The following is a 20,003-nucleotide window of genomic DNA, read 5'->3' as shown; positions in this document are numbered from 1 at the left end:
AATCTTAACCAAGCTGAGCCAGGGCCACAACCACTTACTGTGTTTTCTAAACTCTGCTTGATGGGCAGTGGTGCTCAGAGAGGTGGGAAGGCCAAAAGCTGTACTTCCTGCTGTCTGTGCAGGTGGAGGACTTCACACTGGCTCCTGCAGGCTCCACCTGATTGAGTGCATAACCCCAGGCCAGGTGCTGGGCTTTGATGTTCCCCATCCCAAAAATGACATTAATAAACTAGCCTCTTTGTGAAAATGTCAAGGACAGGTGAGGTCATGTCTGTATGGTGCAGTGAGCTCATCTGAAGACAGGGCGGTGTAATTACAAGGTGGAGTCATTGTTTCAAAACATTGCTTTCCATTTCAACAAGTGGCAGAATGTGGGGACTAGATGAGGTGACAAACCCAGCCTTAGAACTTGTCCTTTGTGTTCTGAATGAGTGTGAGGCCCTGGGGAAATCCCTTTGAACTGTATTCCTCCGACCCTCAGGTTACCTAGGACACCGGTGCCTACAGAGTCCTGCAGGGTTGAGAGCAATCTTTATGTTTCTTTTTAGGTTTAAGCTGTTTAATTTCTTTGCTGGGAACATCAACAGATCTCAGTGTATTCCTGAATTGTCTGTCTTCAAATCTCCAAGCCTTTGTCTTCCAGGTACAAAACTGTGTGTGTGTGTGTGTGTGTGTGTGTGTTTAACAAGAACAAAGAAGGTGTTCATTGATTGTTCTGACTAAATTGTAACCTCCAGTGCCCATTACCTGACCACATGACTCCCAACTGGATGACCACAGAGGGTGACAAATCCAGCCTCAGAGCTCATCCTTTGTGTTCCAAATGAGTGCAAGGCCTTTGAAGTATTGTCCATACCCAGGGGGTATGAGAAACAGGTTCTCCAGCTATCAGCCAAAATGTGTGGTGTAGCAAGGGTGTTAGTGTAGCGAAGTGGCCTTACACTGCTTTGGCAAAGCCAAGTTGGGGGTGGGAGGCACATCACATGTGTGTGTATGTCTGTGTGTATGTGAGCTTATGTTTGGGTGAGCATGCATGTGGTGGGGTACACGTGTACATAAGTGCAGCTTATAAGTGGGTGAATGTGTGTACATGTGTGTGCGCATGCGTGTTTGGGAAAGTGTGTGTGTGTGTGTGTGTGTGTGTGTGTGTGTATGTGCACATGTAGGTGAGTGGGCCAGCACATGCACCCAGGGGTACTGTGTGGAGAGTGCAATGGTACCGTGTGGGAAGAACAGGTTTGTCTGAATGTTTTGGAGACATGCCCACTAGACTGTCTAACTTGATTTCAAAAGCTCAGAGAAGGGGTGGGGGTGTAGCTCAGTGGCAGAGCACTTGCCTAACAATGAAACCCTAGGTTCAGGCTAGGGTTGTGGCTCAGCAGTAGAGCGCTCACCTAGCACATGTGAGGCGCTGGGTTCAAGCCTCAGCACCACAGAAAAATAAGCAAATAAACAAACAAAGATATTGTGTCCAAGTACAACTAAAAAAAAAGAAAAAGAAAAAAAATTTTAAAAAATAAATAAAGAATCCCTGGGTTCAATCCCCTGTACCACAAAAAAAAAAAGCAAAAATCTCTCTAGGATGAGTTGGTTGTGGCGGTGGGTGGCTTTGGTCCTTCTGATCAGCCTGCCTCTTGGCAGTCACTTCAGTAGGGTCAGTAAGGTTTGCTTTTTGTCATCGTCGGCATGGCCAGTCAGCCTTGAAGAGCTGAGAATGTCGTGAGAGAAGCCACGGCACCTTGCTTCAGTGGCCCCCAGAAGGTAGGGGAGCCCAGGGCTATGAGCTAAAACTTAGATGCAAGCAGGGCAGCCCAAGGGACCCCAGCCTCTTGTGACACCATGCTCCCCAGAGCTCGGGTGACAGGGAAAGCCTTAAAGAGGGACCTGAATTGGGATGTGAAGGTGTTACCCTGCAGAGAGCTGAGTCTGCTAGTTGCCTGATGTCAACCAATTGGCGAAGGGGTCAAGGCAGTCATAGAGAAAGAGCTTTGGTAGAAGCAGCAAGCTGATGAGAAGGTGGAGAGCCATCATCCTGAGGACCGTCGAGCTAACAACTGCAAGCAAAGAGCTACACGGGACATTGAAGGAAGTGTATTTTCAACCACAGACAGGGGTGGGGTGTACTAGGGTAATCATTCATCATGTAGTGTCCATTTCTTTGACACATTCTGATGTTATCTTGAGGCCACCAGATGTCCTGGATCCTGTAAATCTAGAGAAAGATTACTGATAGGAGGTCTTATGACCCATGTTTCTCTTTTCCTTCTTCCTGGAATAGCTGAATCTAGCAGTTAAAATCTTAGTCATTTAGGTGAGGCTTTCCTTTAGAATTTAGACTGCTGGGCAAAGAGAAAGAAAAGAAAAGAAAGTTTGCAAAGACAATGCACAAAGGACAGATTAACCCATTGGCAGCTTTAAAGGGATATAGGATTAAAATTAACAGAGAGGAGCCAGGCGCAGTGGCACACGCCTGTAATCCCAGAGGCTCGAGAGGCCGAGGCAGGAGGATCATGAGTTCAAAGCCGGTCTCAGCAATTTAGCAAGGCTCTTAGCAACTCAGCAAGACCCTAATAAAGTACTTTAAAAGGGCCGGGGATGTGGCTCAGGGATTAAGCACCCTGGGTTCAATCCAGTACAAAAAAAAAAAAAAAAAAACAGTTAATTGAGAGGGAGGCAAGGCATTCTGGAGAAAGAAGCCACCAACAAAAGGGGGGCATACAGGGAAATGGAGGGCCTGTAGGGAAGAAAGAACACAGACCATAGTGGAGAGCAAGACTGGGGCCTTGGGGACCAGAACGAAGGGTTGAACATTCTTCTTTAAGTCTCTGGCTACGTTGCTGTCACTCCCTGTCCTACCCCATCTGACCTTGTGCCTGTGACTTCTCAGTCAAGAAGTTCACCAAGACCTCAGGGGACTTTGGGCTTTTCAGTCTCCTAGCAAGCTCCTCAGGACTGAGGTAGAAAGCCATTTCCTACCCTCAGCAGGTATCTTTGCCTCTTAAAAACAATCGTTCCAGATCTCGAATGGTTTTATTCATCCTTGTTGGTCTTAGGCAAAGCTTGTGGTAACAGCAATGAGATGTCCAGAGTTGCCTTGCTACTGTGAAAGGCTTATGCCTCATCACTGTTCCTTATTTTAGGGACTGACTCAGCCTCCAACTTGAGCCAGGCTGAGCCCACTGAAATTGTGAATAGCAGTGGTGCCTCGAAGCAGCCTGAAAGTCTTCTCCTACATCGTAAACTGTTTGACACTACATATGTCTCAATCCACTGTGGTGTCTGCAGCCTCCACCAATGAGGCGTGTTAGAAAAATGGTGTTCCTGTGGCAGTATGCTTTTGAAGGACTTGTTTTTATAAAATAGCTTGTCTGGTAAACACTCACAGACGATTGTCAATAAAACACTCAGACTGTTAAAATGCAGACCCTTGGGCTTGTCAGAAATGACAAATGGTTTCAATTGTTAGCATCTGGCAGCACGCAAGCAGAGGGAAATGGCCAAGTTTTTGGTGTGTTTTCCAGTGTTCTCATCTCCTGCAGTTGGGGCCCAAGAACAGTTTCTAAAAGAAGGAGCAAGAAGTGCCACAGGGTGGTGGTGATGGGAAGAATGCTCAGTGGGGTTTATGGCTGATACCCAAACATTTGTGCAGAGAGAAGTCTAATTGCCCAGAGCTCCTTTCCTGGTTGCTTTTAGAAACGATCCTTGTGGTTTTTATAGTTTCATTGTCTCTCAAACTACCCCTAAATTTCCACTCCCACCCCTGTGGATCACCAGTGGGAGGAGTTCCTCTTGTGCCCCATTTCAGATGGTGAGAAACACTCTACTATTGAAGGGAATTCACATCTACCCAAAGTTCAGGGCAACCCTTTGGTGTGTCAAGGGCATTGGATGGGGGCAGAAGGGAAGAAAAATAGTGATGAGACAGGGTATTTTGTCATTTCTTGCCATCTTCCCTCTCTTCTTCAAAGACTGGTTGCCAGCCAGTAGGTGGTCCACATGGACTTTGATTAAGACTTTGAAGAGGCTTTAGGGCATTCATAGAACACATGCCCAGGACTCTCGGCTGTGCAGATCACCTCAAGCATGGCCCGAGACTGCTGTCAACCTAGGCAGAGAGAATTTCTTAGTCTTTATATAGCAACATCTCATCGATGCCCAAGTTAGGGCTACTCAGGCCATCAGATGACCTTGACTTTATGAAATGCAGGAGTAGGGTCTTTCCAGTCCTGAGAATGTTTACACAGTGCAGGAACTAGCTCTGTCTTCCTGAGTAAGCACCCTTATTTTTCATTATTATGTGATTCTGTGTCCCCTTTTTTCAATCAGACATGATTTGCAAAAGGGCTTGTCAAAACAGCCACCAGTCTTCTCGGTGACGATTGTGTAGACTTTCAATAAGTCTACCCCATGGTGCTTCTCTGTGGCACTTGGTAAAATAAAACCTGTAGACAAAATGAATTTAACAGTTTACTTGAACAAAGGAAAAGTCACGGACTGGGTAACCCTTAGAACTAGAAGAGGTTTCAGGGAGCCCTGCTCTGCAAGGAGGACAGCGTTTGCAAATGAGAAAAGAATGAAAAAAAGAAGAAATAAGCAATTAAAAGCAATTGATCAAAATTTCAAAGTGACTTACTTTCTTTGTCAAGGTCAAAGCAGAGGGCATTTCCTTATTGTGGTGAGGGAAAACTCTTCTGTTTTCTCTCTGCCTTTTATTCTCAGAAGATCAGATAAACAGCTTAGTTTCAGCTCGGTGACATAGAACTGTTGCCAGTGGGCTGAGGGTTCTTTTCCTCTATGCAGATAGAAATCAGGACTAGGCCAAGTGCAGCTCCCTTCGAGGATAGCAGCTTTCAGCTCTTAGCATTAGTGGCTTTCCCCACTGCTCTCCTGGCAGCCAGAGCCAGCCGCTGGAGTTATCAGCTCCCGGCAGCTCTCCGTCCCTCCCTGCTGTTTCCTGGCTGTTAGTCGCCTTCAGTGTTACCAGCCCCGACAGCAGTTTTACAAGCTGTTTGTGCAACTATTTCAGCCTGCTTTACTGAGAAGAAATCACAAATAGCCAAAATATAACATCCAGAGAGGTTTTATTAGGACTTATGCTGTAGCATAAAGGGAAGCCGCACACAGACTATTCCAGTAAGGGTAAGGGAAAAGGCGGGTGTCCTGCCAGCAGATTTCAGACTTTCTGCTCAGTCATGGGCAGGTGAGGTCTATTAAGCAGGTTTTCACCACTGTAACCAAAAGATCTGACAAGAAAAACTTAGAGGAGGAAACGTTTATTTGGGGCACATGGTTTTAGAGACTCAGTCCATGGTTGATCAGGTCCATTGCGCTGGGCCAAACGTGGGGCAGAACATCAGGGCAGAAGGGCGTGGTGGAGGAAAGCTGCTCAACTCAAGGCCCAGAAGAGAGAAGGAGAGGGAAAAGGGAGGGGGAGAGGCGGAGAGGGGGAGGGGGAAAGAGAGAGAGAAAGGGGGGGAGGGGACCAGGGGCAAAATATAATTCCCAAGGGCACCCCCCCCCAGAGACCTATATCCTCCAGCCACAACCCTCCTGCCTTCAGTTACTATCCCATAATCCATTTAAATTATTAGCTTTCAGCTCTCATAGTCCAATCTTACTGCCTTTGAACAGTGCCTAACATGAACTTTTTGATGGGACACCTCCTATCCAAACCATAACAGGAGAGCTCCTCACACACCATATTGGGAACAGCTAAAGTGTCTGGAGCATCCAGACGGGCTATGGGATGGAGTCATCTGGGAGGGAACCCAGATGACTTGCCACAACCAAAGCAAAATATCTCCAAGTGGCCTCATCTGATGCAGCCTCAGCCAGCCATGCAGCGGGTTGCGGCCCCCATAGTTTCTAAAGATGGAATAATAAAAAGTACTTCTTGTGGAGTGCTGGCCCCTTTTCTTCTATCTCAGAACTTTAGCATGCATGAGTGATTCCATTCTGTTTAGGTCTCTTGGAGCCCAGTGCAGGTGTTTAATCCATAAATTTATTTATCTGATCTCTATTTTAAAAAATTTTTGGAGATTGTTAAAAAAAAAAAAAGGCCAATTTTCCAGATCCCTGATTCTGTCTACTTACTTCAGAGGGTTTTGTCCTGGAAACATCTCTGTGGAGACGAAGAGAGACCAGAAAAAGCCCCCCACCCCCGTGTGCCACTGCCTCAGTTCTTACTCTTATCATTTTGTCTTCGGTTTTTTTTTTTTTTTTGGCCTTTTAAAAATGTCTGTGCATGACAGATTTGTGCATTTTAAAAAAAGGCCATTCTTCATGACTTTTTTTTTCCCTCTCACAAAAATAGTCAAGCAGAAGCAAAGAAGAGTTTATAAAACTGGCCGCCAGCTTCCAGTTACGATGGAATTTCCTTCTCACTGCTGTGAGCAAAGCCATGACCCTCTGCCACAAAGAGAGTTTTGGTAAGCGAGAGAATGCAAAAATATTTTGGGTTCTACCTTTTTAAAATGTTATTTTGGGTCTAGGAGAACAGCACAGTGTTAGGCACTGGCCTGACATATGCAAGACCCTGAGTGTGATCTCTGCCAACACACACACTCACACACATACACACACACATAATAAAAATTTTACTTAGTGTAAGTATTGTGAATGTTGCTATGTAGAATCTATTTATCTTCTTTTAACTTTTTAAAATTTAACAAGTATCACAGATAAAGAAAACCATACAAAACCACAGTCATCTTTTTATTAATGGCAAACAGATAGTCCATCAAATGGACTAGGCTTCACTTTCTCATTCCATGATAGTTCCACCTGTAGAAGGCTACCCTGTTTTTTTTTTTACATTATGAACTTTTTTTTTAAGAAAATATGGAGACACAACAGACAAAGGGGGGAAAACATGGGTTCTTTGGAGCATCCGTATTTAACTTCAGGGAATAGCAACAGGGAATAGCAATTGGTAAAATTGCCATTGTACACAGATGGTAGGAAGAGTGAAGTCATTTTGCAGATTTGCTAGTTCATGATTGATCTTCCTCTATTGAAGAAAGTCATGTCTTTGACAAAGATGCTCATAAAGGGGGGTTATAGGAAGGGAATTTTTTTTTTTTTTTTTTGCTGCTTCCATTCAACAGATATTTTGATTTCCCTACAATGTCCCAGGTACCTTCCTGGGCACTTGAATATACAGCAGTGGAAAGACAAAGTCCCCGCCCTTGTTAAGTTTCCACAATAATCAGGGCAGGTCGTCTGTTTCCCAGAGCCAGATGCTCTCTGGGCCAGTAGGAGCAAGGAGAAGGCAAGCCCTCTCTCAGGTCAGTTTTGCAAACACCCTGAGAAATCACCCTGGAGCTCTTTTGAGGGTTATTGGTGTAAGCAGCCACATAGGTGACATCCATTTATAATCAGTTCCTCCCCTCTAGTGAGGTCCACACTGACTCTGCTTTATGCTGACGCTCTTCCAGAGCAACATGAGAGAGCAGAGTTCATGTGCAGTCACAAAATGAAATCCAGCCTGTGGTTGTCTTTGCTTTTCCCAGTCTACCTTGCCTGAACTTCCATATGCATCAAAATATTTGCACCAGTAATTTTCCCTCTTCCTCTTTCACAATGTGAGAAACACGCTTACCTGCCCAAATCCAGAGAACGGATTCAGGGACATAAGGTACAGGGAAAGCCAAATTTTACTGAAGGTCTTGCAAGATCAGGTGTCTGGGTGAGCAGGCACACCCAGAGCAGTTGCAATTAGTGTTTCATCCCTTACTGAACTAGGTCCCTCCCTGGGTCCCTCATCGGTTGTGTACTATGGCACGCACAATATTCCTGAAGGCCGCCTAGGTTTTTCTATCTCCTATTGAAACCAGAGTTTTTGAGATGAGACCAGATTCCCTGCTTCTCAAATTCTCTTCTGGGTTTCTGTCTCACAAATTGGAAGAATAAAACCCACAGACAATAATGGAAGGGAAGGATAAACTCCCTCCATGTGGGAAGGGGCCTGAGAGCAGGAAAACCATTCTGGTGTGCTAGTTTAGGGGTTTATATGGTTTCGTGGTATGAGCATGGATCAAAATCTATGTTAAACAGGCATTGAATAAGTATGAAGGCCATGTGTCCTTTAGTTTCAGTTTTAATCCTTCCTTCCGGTGACTCCCACCTGGGTTCACACCCACCTTCCAGTATCCCTTCTCTTTGGGACAAGGGAGTTGGCTGGAGTGTTCCCACAGGTGGTGAGCCTCAAGGTCTTTTACATTTGATAGAGGCCTTGATGGTGCCCATTAATATTTCTAGGGGCTAGCCTCCTGGTGTGGTTTGAATAAGACCTTATTTGGGGTCCATTACCATCACCTGACCATTCATTATTTGTCCTTATTTACTATTGGGTCATTTACAAAATGTACTTTTGTGGTATGAGGATTGCAGATTCAAAGTCAGCCTCAGCAATTTAGTGAGGCCCTAAGCAACTTAGCAAGACCCTGTCTCAAAATAAAAAAGGGCTGGGAATGTGGCTCAGCGGTTAAGTGTTGCTGGGTTTCAACCCAGTATCAAAAAGAAGAAAAGAAGTGTACCTTTAGTTGTCTCCATTTCCCTTTGTTCTCCATCTCAAAAAGAAGAAAAGAAGTGTACATTTAGTCGTCTCCATCTCCCTTTGTTCAGGAAGCCTTTTTGGGGTGAGTGCATTTTGCACATAGCGGTTCTGACTTTTTCAGTTACTATTTCTTAAAAGAGAGATTTTTTTTTTAAACATTTATTTATTTTTTAGTTGTAGTTGGACACAATGCCTTTATTTTGTTTACTTATTTTTATGTGGTGCTGAGGATCGAACCCAGGGCTTTGCACATGCTAGGCGAGCACTCTACCGCTGAGCCACAACCCCAGCCCCTAAAAGAGAGATTTTTATCTCGGTTAGTTAGGCCGATGCCTTCCCCTACCTCCTGTTTGTATTGTATGAGTTAACTGTGATAACCATTCTGCTTCATTTTCTCTCTGGCTGCTTTTCTTATGTCCCCAGTAAATTTACATTTAAAGCCAAATACCGTATTTTGAAAATGAACCACCAGACTTTCTATTTCTCACAACAAGGATCAATAGGCTAGGCATTGTAGGTCAGATTTATCTGATTTGCATCTATTTGTAAATTAATGTCACCATTCTCCACTGCCTCTGTATGTTTAGTACTTTGAATTCTCCTTTGAACCAATTGCACCATCTGCCTCATTCCTTCATTTATTAGCAAGTTAAATAAAATTGTTTATGAGTCATAGTTTTACCTTCATGTAAAAATTATCTTTTAACAATTGCAGTAAGTGGGATATCTCCCACTGTTTCTCAGGCAAACATTAAGGACATCTTCTTTCTCCAAGAACAAAGGGACACATTCAGCTCTGGGAACAGCATCCCGGTTCCCTGTAGGGTTCACTTTTCTCCCAGCTCCCACCAGATGTATTTTCAGTTCTCTTTGTGGCTTAGGCTGTTCTGCAAGGATTCCCTGGGCATGGATTGCTTGCTGTAAGAGTAGTGAACTCCCTCACCCGGCCATTCCCTCACCCTTCCTCCCCCTCCACTCCTGCTGAGCAATGCTGATCACGTGCACAAGAGTTAAAAGCCCCCAGAAAAGTTGTTAGTTTCACAGTGATTTATTTATGCCTCTCTGTCTGTCTGTCATCCCTCAAATGTATTCATTGCTGGTTGTTTTTAAAATGTAGGCTCCTGGCATCTGTTTCATCTGCTGCTTTTGGAATATGTAATTCACATACTTCAGTCATACATAGAAGAAGAAGAGGAAGAGGAGGACATGGGGAATCTCAAGGACATGCTGCCAGATGATCAGTCTCTCATCCAGCCAGTCGAGGCCCTTTTCCATCCTCTGGATTCTCCACCAACTCAGGAGTGTGCAAGCCCGAGTGCAGAGCCACCCTGGGTGACCCTGAAACACACAAGCCACAGCCCCATACCGGAGAGCATGAGCAGCATAGTTCTTCGGGTCCTGGGCTTCCTGGTGGACACTGCCACAGGCAATAAGGTAGAGACACTGAGACCCCCACCCCCACCCCCACCCCAGACACACACCCCGGTTCTTTCATGGGAAAAAGAACTCTAAGGTATTTAGGAACCCCATCAAGATCACGTGGTCCAAACAAGGCTAAAGGTCTAGAATCAGCTTTGCTTGAGATCATTTTGCCCAGGATGTTGATTGCTGCTATGATTTTAGTTCCGTGATAGGTGCCTGGCATGACGTTCTAAGCACGGTATGTCATTAACATAGGTCAAACAAGTTTAGGACTTTCCATAAGGTCAGATTTATTGAATGACAACAAATTCACGGTCTATACCACTTTTATTAGTGGCAGTTACTGAATACTTGTGGGTCACCTGGTAGTCATAAGCGGGGCAGTCACAGGTTCTTTTATCCCAATCTTAATTTCTAATATCTCTAACACTCAAATCACACTCGCACTACACAAATATATGTATAAATATATATGTCAGCAGAAAGCAGGGGGCTGAAACTCCAAACCTCGGTGCTTGTGTCCGGATGAAAGAAAATTTAAAGTCAGACACCAAAAGCCAAAGAACTTGGTGATAAGTGGAAGTGGAATGAAGGTAAAGTGAAAGCAAAGTAGGCTGAAGCAGAGAGCACTTCCCTTCGGGCGAGAGTAGGGGTCGTCTTTGATCAGGAACCACCCAGGAAACAAGCCATCTCCAAATTTATGACTGTTTGATATTTACCAGGAGAACTGGGGACCGCCTTCTGCACTGTTTGCCAATCAGATGTTCCACTCCTCCCTCTCGGCAGGCGGTGGAGTTTTTAACCTTAGTTGGTCCCCTCTGGAACTGTCATGGTGGCCATCCAATTCTTGGGGGCCTCATCTGTAATTCAGTTCCATGTTAATGTGGGCACTGGGGTCAGTAACCGGTCAGAAGTTTCTTAGTGCGCCTGCGCTACTAAAGGAATCTTCTTCCCACACAAACAGAGACACCCACAACCATGATTTCCACTTCACACCAACCTCAGTGGACCCCGTCAAGGGTTAGTCCCGTTAATTCTTTTATTTTGACGTATTTTCCAATGAGCTCTTTTGCTTCTGTGTATTTTTTTTAATAAATTAACTACCACCCGTAGCTTTCTTGTCCACTTTGGAAGTAGTTTAAAGAAGACCCTAAAGTGATTTAAAGGACACTTGTGACCTTGCCATGCATTTCACTGCTCATTGCTAGCTACTACTATATATATTTTCCAGAAAAGCTAAGGAAGGGTTAAGGCAGCCACAGACGTTAAGAAGGCTGAACTGAGAGCAAAGGCAGAGAGAAGATATGAATGCAAAGATTAGGACCAGTGGGAGACATTTTTCATGAAGCAGAGCTGTCAAAGCACAAAAACTTATTCTAGGTCAAGGTCCAGACAGTGTCAGCTTGGAGTAGGACCTCTGTGATCGTCACAGGCAGGAGAAACCACACTCTGCTAAAGCCTGAGGTACATCTCAGTGGTGATTTTCCTGGGCAAGGTTCACGATGAGTGACCAGGTGAAAGGGTTGAGGTGCTGCCATGTGCAGTCTGGGGGTGCCCATCCTTTATGGGTCTCTATGAGTAGAGTGCCATTTGGTGGGCCGGTGTGTTCCAAAAGCCCACACGTCTAGGTTTTTCTGATATGAGCTATATACATCCATGCACTTATGTGCTTCTGATTAATTTGCTAAGTTTGTGGGTGGTCATTCTTATTAGCACAATTGATTTATTTATAAGTCTAATGCCTATGATTTTGCCAGGCAGATGGGGGTCTTTTACTTGTACAAACAAGGTATAGAGTCATTCTACTCTGTACTTGAACTCAAAATGGAGTAGCTCATGGCAAACTACTGCTTTACAAAACAGAATAACAGAGATTTAGACACAGCCTGAAAACTGCAGTTCTATACATCATGGAGTAACTCAGAGAGAACACACAGCCTGCTCTCCACCCATGATGAAGTGTGGACCATGTGGATGGCGAGCCTTCCATTCTTGGGCTCACTTGGCATGGCTAGACCAACTGAGCCATAGAACGCCAAAAACCACTTAACTGAAGTTATGCACTGAAAATGCCACTAACGTTCAGTGAAAGGAAGGACTGGATAGAAATGATTTTGAAAAGATTGAATTGTCATACATCTTAAAAGATTTAAAAATTAATTGCTCTTTATCTAACACCTACTCTAAACCCTTTATATTCATTATTTTGAACCTGTACAATCCTGTAGAGCATCTTTTCTTATCATTATCACATGATAGATGAGAAAATGGGCACAGAGAAGCTAAGTGATTTATGCAAAGTTACACAGCAAATAAATTAAAGAAAATGGTGGAACAGACGTTGGAGCCCCAAGTCTGCCTGATTTCAAGTCCCTCATTATTGTACACACTAGATCAAAGGAGAGGAGATCAGAAGCCCTGAGAAGAGTAGGACACAGGCCAGAGAGGTCAGAGATAAGCCCTTAAATGCAGAAGAAGGGCTACACTAATGCAGGAAGCAACTGAATCTCCTGCCTTGAGGAGGAAAGAGTGGGCTATTTTTTTTAAAAAAAGGGTGACAGCAATGATTAGTAATATTTTCTCAAATGTCTATACACATTGGATGTTCAGCCACTGTTCATAGTCTTTGTTTTGTTTCCAGTTCTCTTGAATTGATGACATGTGCTTAGAAGAACACCATTAGAATCGGGTGTATTCCCTTTGATGCAGGTTAATGGTGTTCCTGGCCACTGCGGTGAATCATGGCCTAAAACTGTTCACACCCTATAGTCCTCAAAATAATCAGAACCTTCCACGAACCTTCCCTTTCTAAACCCTCATCTGAGTTCCCCAGAATTCAGAGATCTCATACAAACTGTTCAAGAGCACTGCTCCGATGAGACAGCAGGCTAGATTGAAATGATATGGACAGGAGCCCAAGACATGCTTCCCTTGGGTTTATAAATTCTCTTCTGTCTGTACTTGGCCTTTCCATTTTGACTTTGAGATAGTAAATGCATCTATCCATCCAGCTGTGTTCGGTGCCCTCCGTGCCATAGATTCAGACATTATTAGTGGAATAAGTCTGGTGTGCTCACTGCTCGAAGGGCCGATATTCAGGGGAGGAAAGTGCATAGGGAGGAATCAAGTTTATACAAAGGCTGGCATCTTGAGAAATAGAGGAGCTATTGACCTTGAATTTCTGTCTTGGGGGACTCAGGGGTGAAAAGGGTTTTATAGGGAGGGAAAGTGGGTAGCAGGGCAGGACGCCTACATGCTGAGCAGGATCTTTGTCAGGGGCTTTGTCATCCAGGGGATGTGTCTTCTTTTTTCTTCTCTAGAACATTGCAGTGGAGCTCATCCTTCTGGGAATAACTCCTGCAGTTCTTCTTAGGCATTTTACTCTTCTGCAAGTTAAACCTCACATAAATTTACTTGCTTTGTGTTAGTTAATGCATAGAACTGAAGACTAAGGAGGGGGGGATATAAAGATCACCCAGGTGCTCTGGGGTCTGCCCATTTAAAGAAAGATCGAGCAGTTAATTATCTTCACCATTTAGGTGAGGCTGCTCTTTAAAATTCAGAATGCCAGGCAAAAGGGGGGCCGTAAGAGGAAACCTCTTGCGAAGGGCAAAGGAAATAACTCTGCCAAGGGCATCTGCAGAGGAGCAGCCCAACTCCTCTGTGGGAGAGCACATGAAACAGGTCATCATCATGGTGAAACGTCAGATAACGAGAGGCTGGCTCCAGTTCTGAAACCACAGTTTGCAGATGAAACTAAATTCCCCATTTCACCAATTTCCTTCTGGGTTCTTGTCTTGCACATTTGAAGAATAAAATCCACAGACAATAATGAAAGGGAAGGGTAAACAGAATAGGATTTATTTAAGTGAGAGGAGATAGAACTCCCGCCAGGAGGGGGCCTGATAGCAGGAAAACCCGTTTTGGTGTGCTAGTTCAGGGGTTTGTATGGTTTCGTGGTATGAGCATGGATCAAAATCTATGTTAAACAGGCATTGAATAAGTATGAAGGCTATTGGCTGTGTCCTTTCTTCTTGTGACTCCCCCCTGGGTTCACACCCACCTTCCATTATCCCTTCTCTTTGGGACCAGGGAGTTGGCTGGAGTGTTCCCACAGGTGGTGAGTCTCATGGTCTTTTATATTTGATAGAGGCCTTGATGGTGCCCATTAATATTTATTTCTAGGGGCTGGAGACCTGGTGTGGTCTCTGCCTTTGAATAGGACCTTAATTGGGGCCCATCACTTCTGATTGCTGACCGTGGACTATTCTTACTCAGTTCTTGGGGTGATGTGTGGGTGGGAGCTGGGCCTCCTCAACACCACGGAATGAGCTGATGTTTCAGGGCTGTTGGTGGAAAGAGGTTCCATTCTCTGACAGGCTTGCTTGGCCGTGTTGTCCTTGGGAGAATGACTGTCCTTGCTCCATGACTTTCTGGAAAACACACCCTGGTCTGGCAGCAGAGCCCTTCAAGGCTGGCCAGCAGCCAGCTCACCCAGGGCTACATTGGAACTTTCCTTAGAGCCCCAACAGGACCAGCATTAGTGCCAGACCACAGCATTCGGCTCCCAGGAAGTAGTTCTCTCCACTCACTGATGGGGTGGGAGGACAGACTGTAGCATCGTCACCTGGCTTAACTCCTAGAGAGGGGAACCTCTATCCAGGACAAGTGGGGTCCTCGGTGTATGCAATTCAGCACATGCCAAAGACACAGATCTATTGAGGAAAGCAGGTACACATTCAAGGGCAAATGTGGGGATCTTGAGAGTATGAAGCTGTTGGGGTGAGGGAAGGACTTCACGTTCAAGGGAATACTAGAGACAGGTGACAGCCCCTTGATCTGGGGTGCTAATATTTATAGAGGGATTGTATCTAGGGGCTGGAGTAGAGGTGGAGCCAGGGTGGAGTTACATGTGTTTGCGCCAGTTTTTCTAGCACTTGCCAATGGTCTTTATCATGTTACGGTTTACTTGCAAGGATGTGGGCCAAGGGTATGAACTTGCTCATAGTTTCTTGTTCTGCAATTCCAATGGTGATTCATGGGCACTCCTGTTTTGAGATTCAGTATTTTTCTTTCTCTGTCTCCCCCAAATTTCTAACTCAGCTGAAGGTTTATTGAAGAAAAAAAAATTCAGTGACACTTGTTAAAGCATGGTAAAGAAGACTTTCTTCAGGGCCATCTCAATAGGTTCAGGGGCCACTGCAACAAGGTCTGGCAGTGGGGGAGAGAAATTGGTCCCCGCTTGGAATACATCATGGGCAAGTAGGAATTTTTAGCCAAGGAACAGGGTGGGAATGAGTGGATGAAAATCTACTAAGAGGTAAAGCCTCAGAGGCAAGGGGGATTCTAGCTAAACCAGCCGAAAGGGTTCTTGCTGAAGACCAGTGATTGGGTCCAGAAATCACCTGGGGGATGTGGAGGATGAGGATCCGGATCATACATCAAGGGTGGGGATTCTTACTAAGCTGACTTAGCGGACTGTTTGCTAAACCTGGACTTTACAAGGAAGTGTACAGACAGGCCTAGGAGAAGGTTCAGGGGCCTACCAAGTAGAGAACCTCTGTTGATTTTACAGTCAGAAAGGTCACCAGCCACTGTTAGAAGTGGGCACAGAGCAGCCTCCTTAAATGCATCGTTTAGTCTCAGTGAGATAGGCGCCACCACCCCCATTTCACAGATGGCATAACTGACACTCACGGAGGGGTTGAGTGATTTTTCTCAAGGTCTCTTAACTAATAATTGGGAGAGTAGGGATTCACACCATCACAAATCTCCTTCCAAGACTGTCTGACCCTCCCGGCGTCCTCTCTCCCCCCAGAGAGTATTCTACTGTATGCTGTGATTCCAAAATCAGTGACTTGAAAGTAAATTAAAAATATCTTCAAGTTTGATAAGTAGACAATTCTTGTACATAAATTCCTGGCTTGAAATTCTACCTCTTCCACTGATTAGCTGAGGATCTTGGGCAATTTGCTTAATTCATGAGTATGATAACATCTAATTCCATAGAGCTGTCATGAGGTTTAAATAATTTCGCAAGTGTGAAATGCTTAGAAAATTCCTTGGAACACAGTAAATACTGAATAATCAGTAGTCATCATCATTATCTCTGCAGCAAAACCTCCCCATCTAAGCACCTTCTCTATCGCTCTGCACCCAATCCCCTAGCTCTTCTGAAGTTCATTAGGGTGAGGTCTAACCTATGTTTAATCGGTGGCAACAATAGTGAAGATATTAAATACTTAATTGAATTGCATAAAAAAGCAATACAAGCAAATGAATGACAGATAATCCAAGGTAATGTGCATCAGAGATTAATTAAACCCGCTTCTGTTCCCTTTCCTGCCTGCTGAATTAGCAATAATGACTTAAACAAGCTAACACCAAAAAGTTATGCTCACCTAATTTTCATTGTGTTCATTATTCAGCATTTGCACTCATCGTCAACAACAAAAAAAGCATACCCCCTGTGTCCCATCTGTATTCATCTGCCATAAGCTAATGCCCCATTCGCTGCACATCTGTGACAGCCTCATTCTCTGAACAATTTAGCGCTGCCCTGCACCTACAATAACAATTGGAGTCAGCATCCTAAATTACAACATCCATCTGCCACTCTTCCACACGCTAGCAGCATCTGAAATGATGCCAAGGTGTGTTTGAGAATATGCAAAAAATCATTTTAACAATATTAAATAAGAAACATTCTTTTAAAAGTACAAACTACGTGGCTTTACTTTAGGTCACATATTCAATATCATGCTAAGTGAAATAAACCAATCCCTCCCACCACCCCCCCACCCCCACAAACGAAGGCCAAATGTTCTTTCTGATAGGAGGATGCTAAGGCATATTGGGGGTGGGGAAGAAGAATAGAAGTGCATTGGATTAAACAAAGGGGAATGGAGGGAAGGGATGGGAGATAGAAATAGGAAAGACAGTAGAATGAATTGGCCATAACTTTTCTATGTTCATATATGCATACACAACCAGTGAAACTCCACATCATGGATCATGTGCAACCACAAGAATGGGATCCCAATTAGAATAAGTTATACTCCATGTATGTACAATGTGTCAAAATACACTCTACTGTTGTGCATATCTAAAAAGATTAAAGCAGAGCAAAAATATTGAGAGAGAGAGAGAGAGAGTCCTGCCTAGGAAGAAAAACACCTTTTTCATTATATGGTGATGGTTATTGTTGAATTTGGAGAAAGAACAACATAGTTTCATAAATCTTGCATCTGACGTTGTCTTATGCACACCTTTGTCAAAATGCATTAGCTTATAGCTTATGGGGGATTTATTGATGCAATTAGACCAAGAAAATACACTTTTGCTGGTTTTAAAGTATTCTATCCAAGGATTTGCAAGTCTTCAAAGTTCCTGTGGAGCTTAAGGGAAGGATGATGTATTATCCCCGTTTCTCTGATGGGAAGACTTGCTCAGGCAGGTGAAATGAGAGCTGGCAGGTGAGCAAAGTCAGAACCTCTAATTTGTTTGAGAGACCGATCCATCTGAGGGTCGGTTCAACCAATATCAGATGACCATTCTTCACAGGGTTCCCCCTTTCCGTCTTACAGTTGTATTTGACAGATCACGAAGGGGGGGGGTCTTTATGGAACTTGAGTTCTTCATGTCAGCTCCAAGGACTGATGAGAAGGCAGGGATCGGTGTCCATCTGGAGGGCAGCCAGAGTGATGGGCACTTTAGCCACGTGGGACCCACGGTGAATCTCACAGGCTGCCTTCTGAGGCTCATAACTGATCCACGCTCTCTCGTGTCTGGAAAACAACAGTGTTGGGTTTTGCTCTCAAAGGATCTCAAGGACATTTCTCAAAACTTGTAGCTCCCCTTCCAGTCCCTTTTCCTAAAGGGAGTCCACATGCTTCCCATGCTGCCCCCCTTGCCTCATCTCCATATTGCGAGTTTTCCTGTGAAACTGGCACTAGACCTTGAACATCCCCCTGAGAAATTAGAATCTCCCTTAGAAGGGTATATGCACAAATTTCCTGTTTAGGTCCCTGGTTAAGGACAAGAATGTGGTAGAAGAATTCAAATAGTGGCTCCTACAGCAGGAATGTTTATCTTTTCCTTTTGAACTTTCCTTCCTTACAGCTCATCGAGGTATTGTTGGAAGACAAGGCTACTGAAAGCACTATCAAACTCAGCCTTCCTGTGGGACAAGAGGCCCTCATAACCCTCAAAGACGGACAAAAATTTGTGATTCATATATCAGATGTACCCCAGAGCTCTGATAATATTTATTTCAGAGAAAGCAATGCTAATATGCAAGATGGTTTATTTGAATAGGGCATGAGGAAACAGATTTGCATTCCTACAAATGTATTCTAATGCTTTTTTTAATTGGTAAGAAAGAAAATTTTTATGTATATAATAGTTGTAGCATTTTGCATTTATATGTATTTCAAGGAGTTGATTTTGATCAAACTATAAACTGATTTGGAGAATACTTTTTGCTTCCATTGCTTTTCTTTTGGGGTCTCTCCAAGTATTTCTGTTTGGTGACTCAACAGAAGAGAAACCTGAGAAATCTTGTTGGGAGTAAGAAACAGTTAAGTCTCCAGAGAAAGATAAAAGTTTGAAGAGTACAAACTGGTACAAACAATAAAATACCAGTGGTAATATTTTTCTTCCCCTTAATACAGACCCAATTGAAACAGATTTTGTAGAAGATCCCTCAGGCATTGAGGCACAGAATTTAATAGTCCTGTTATGCTCACTCATTAAATGCTTTTGGTTCACCATCCCAGTTCTCTTAAAATGAGACAAAATTGGGGATGCAAAAACGTCTGCAACAAATGCCAATGTCCTTCCTGCTTTGAATCACTTTTCAGTTCTCTTTTTGAAGCAAGATCCTAAAAATGCTGAAATGTAGACTCCTTTCATTATTACACCAGATCCATTTTTATGTAACTGACTATGATATTTAAAAGGAATTTAAGAATTCACACTTAACATGATTTCTGGTAAAAAATGGAAAGCATATAGAATATTTTATTGATCTCATATTGCATATGAAAAGAACTAAATGACATTTACATTCACATATGAAACGAATTAGATTTCCTACAAAATAAATTCAACTTCCCTAAGTGCTTAGAAATTTTAAGGAAACAAAGGAACAGTATGTCCCCAGATTCACTAAGAACTGTTCGTTGTTCATGGTTTAAAAAATAATGTTTTGGAGACCTTTACAATTGCATTTACTAGATTATCTCATTTCTTGAGCAATTGGGAAGGAGTCGTTCTTGGTGGAAGAATAATGTGGAAACACTGATCCTTTTCTTGCTGCTCGTAGATTTGCATGTACTTTGTTTGCTCAGGTGTAAGCAGGACAGTTGATGGTCTGAGTCATGGAATAAAAGCAACAACAGGATTTATAAGTCTGGGAACAGTTGGTTTTGTTTGCATATTTTGGGGTAAACTGATTAGCTAAGAGCTAGCTGATGTCATTCTGGACATTCTGTTCTTGAATGCCCCGATTTATCAAAGAAAGCAATCTGTAGGGTTTCAGGTTAGGATGAAAGATGAAGATTGGTAATAACAGAGAGGAGAGGGAGGCTTCTGGAACTGGTTTGTTTTTTTTTTTTTTTTTTTTGCAGTGCTGGGGTTGAACCCAGGGCCTCATACACGCTAGGCAGGTGCTCCACCACCAAGCTCTCTCTGTAGCTTAAACAGTTGTGATTTTTTTATTGTTCTGATTTCTGACTTGATCTTGAATGGCCGTGAACCAAGACAGCCACTCTCTAGGAGATGGGGGATATAGAGGTAAGAGTTAGGTTCGGTTGTACTCAGGTGAGACACGAAGAGGGGGTAAGACCAAACTGCACGAAGCAGAAGAAATGTATTTCTCACAGTCTCCTAGAGAGGCTAGGAATGACATAGTCGGGAGGCCAGTGGAAAGTCTGGAGGTGTGCCTTTATGGAGTCCCTTAAGGTTTCCCAGGGGACCATGAATTGGCTGGTTGAAACCCTGGTGAAAAGGGGAAAGGGGATCA

At 43.8% G+C, this 20,003-nt stretch overlaps 1 protein-coding gene across 1 annotated transcript in view; it reads left to right on the top strand.

The window, feature by feature from the left end:
• The window catches only part of Rfx8 (regulatory factor X8), a 66,759-nt gene extending 48,314 nt beyond the window's left edge, over window positions 1-18,445 (top strand). The window contains exons 11-14 of the mRNA XM_046419968.2: window positions 549-643; window positions 6,314-6,428; window positions 9,675-9,991; window positions 18,101-18,445. Of these exons, the coding sequence (XP_046275924.2) occupies window positions 549-643; window positions 6,314-6,428; window positions 9,675-9,991; window positions 18,101-18,295 (722 nt within the window). The 3' untranslated portion in view covers window positions 18,296-18,445. The remainder of the gene's footprint in view (window positions 1-548; window positions 644-6,313; window positions 6,429-9,674; window positions 9,992-18,100) is intronic.
• The last annotated feature ends 1,558 nt before the right edge of the window (window positions 18,446-20,003 follow it).

Source organism: Marmota monax, unplaced genomic scaffold (genome assembly GCF_021218885.2).
Source record: "Marmota monax isolate L192 unplaced genomic scaffold, Marmota_monax_Labrador192_F-V1.1 WCK01_AAM20220418_F8-fsc00178, whole genome shotgun sequence".
NCBI classification, from domain to species: Eukaryota; Metazoa; Chordata; class Mammalia; order Rodentia; family Sciuridae; genus Marmota; species Marmota monax.
This window is presented reverse-complemented; position numbering and strand designations above follow the sequence as displayed.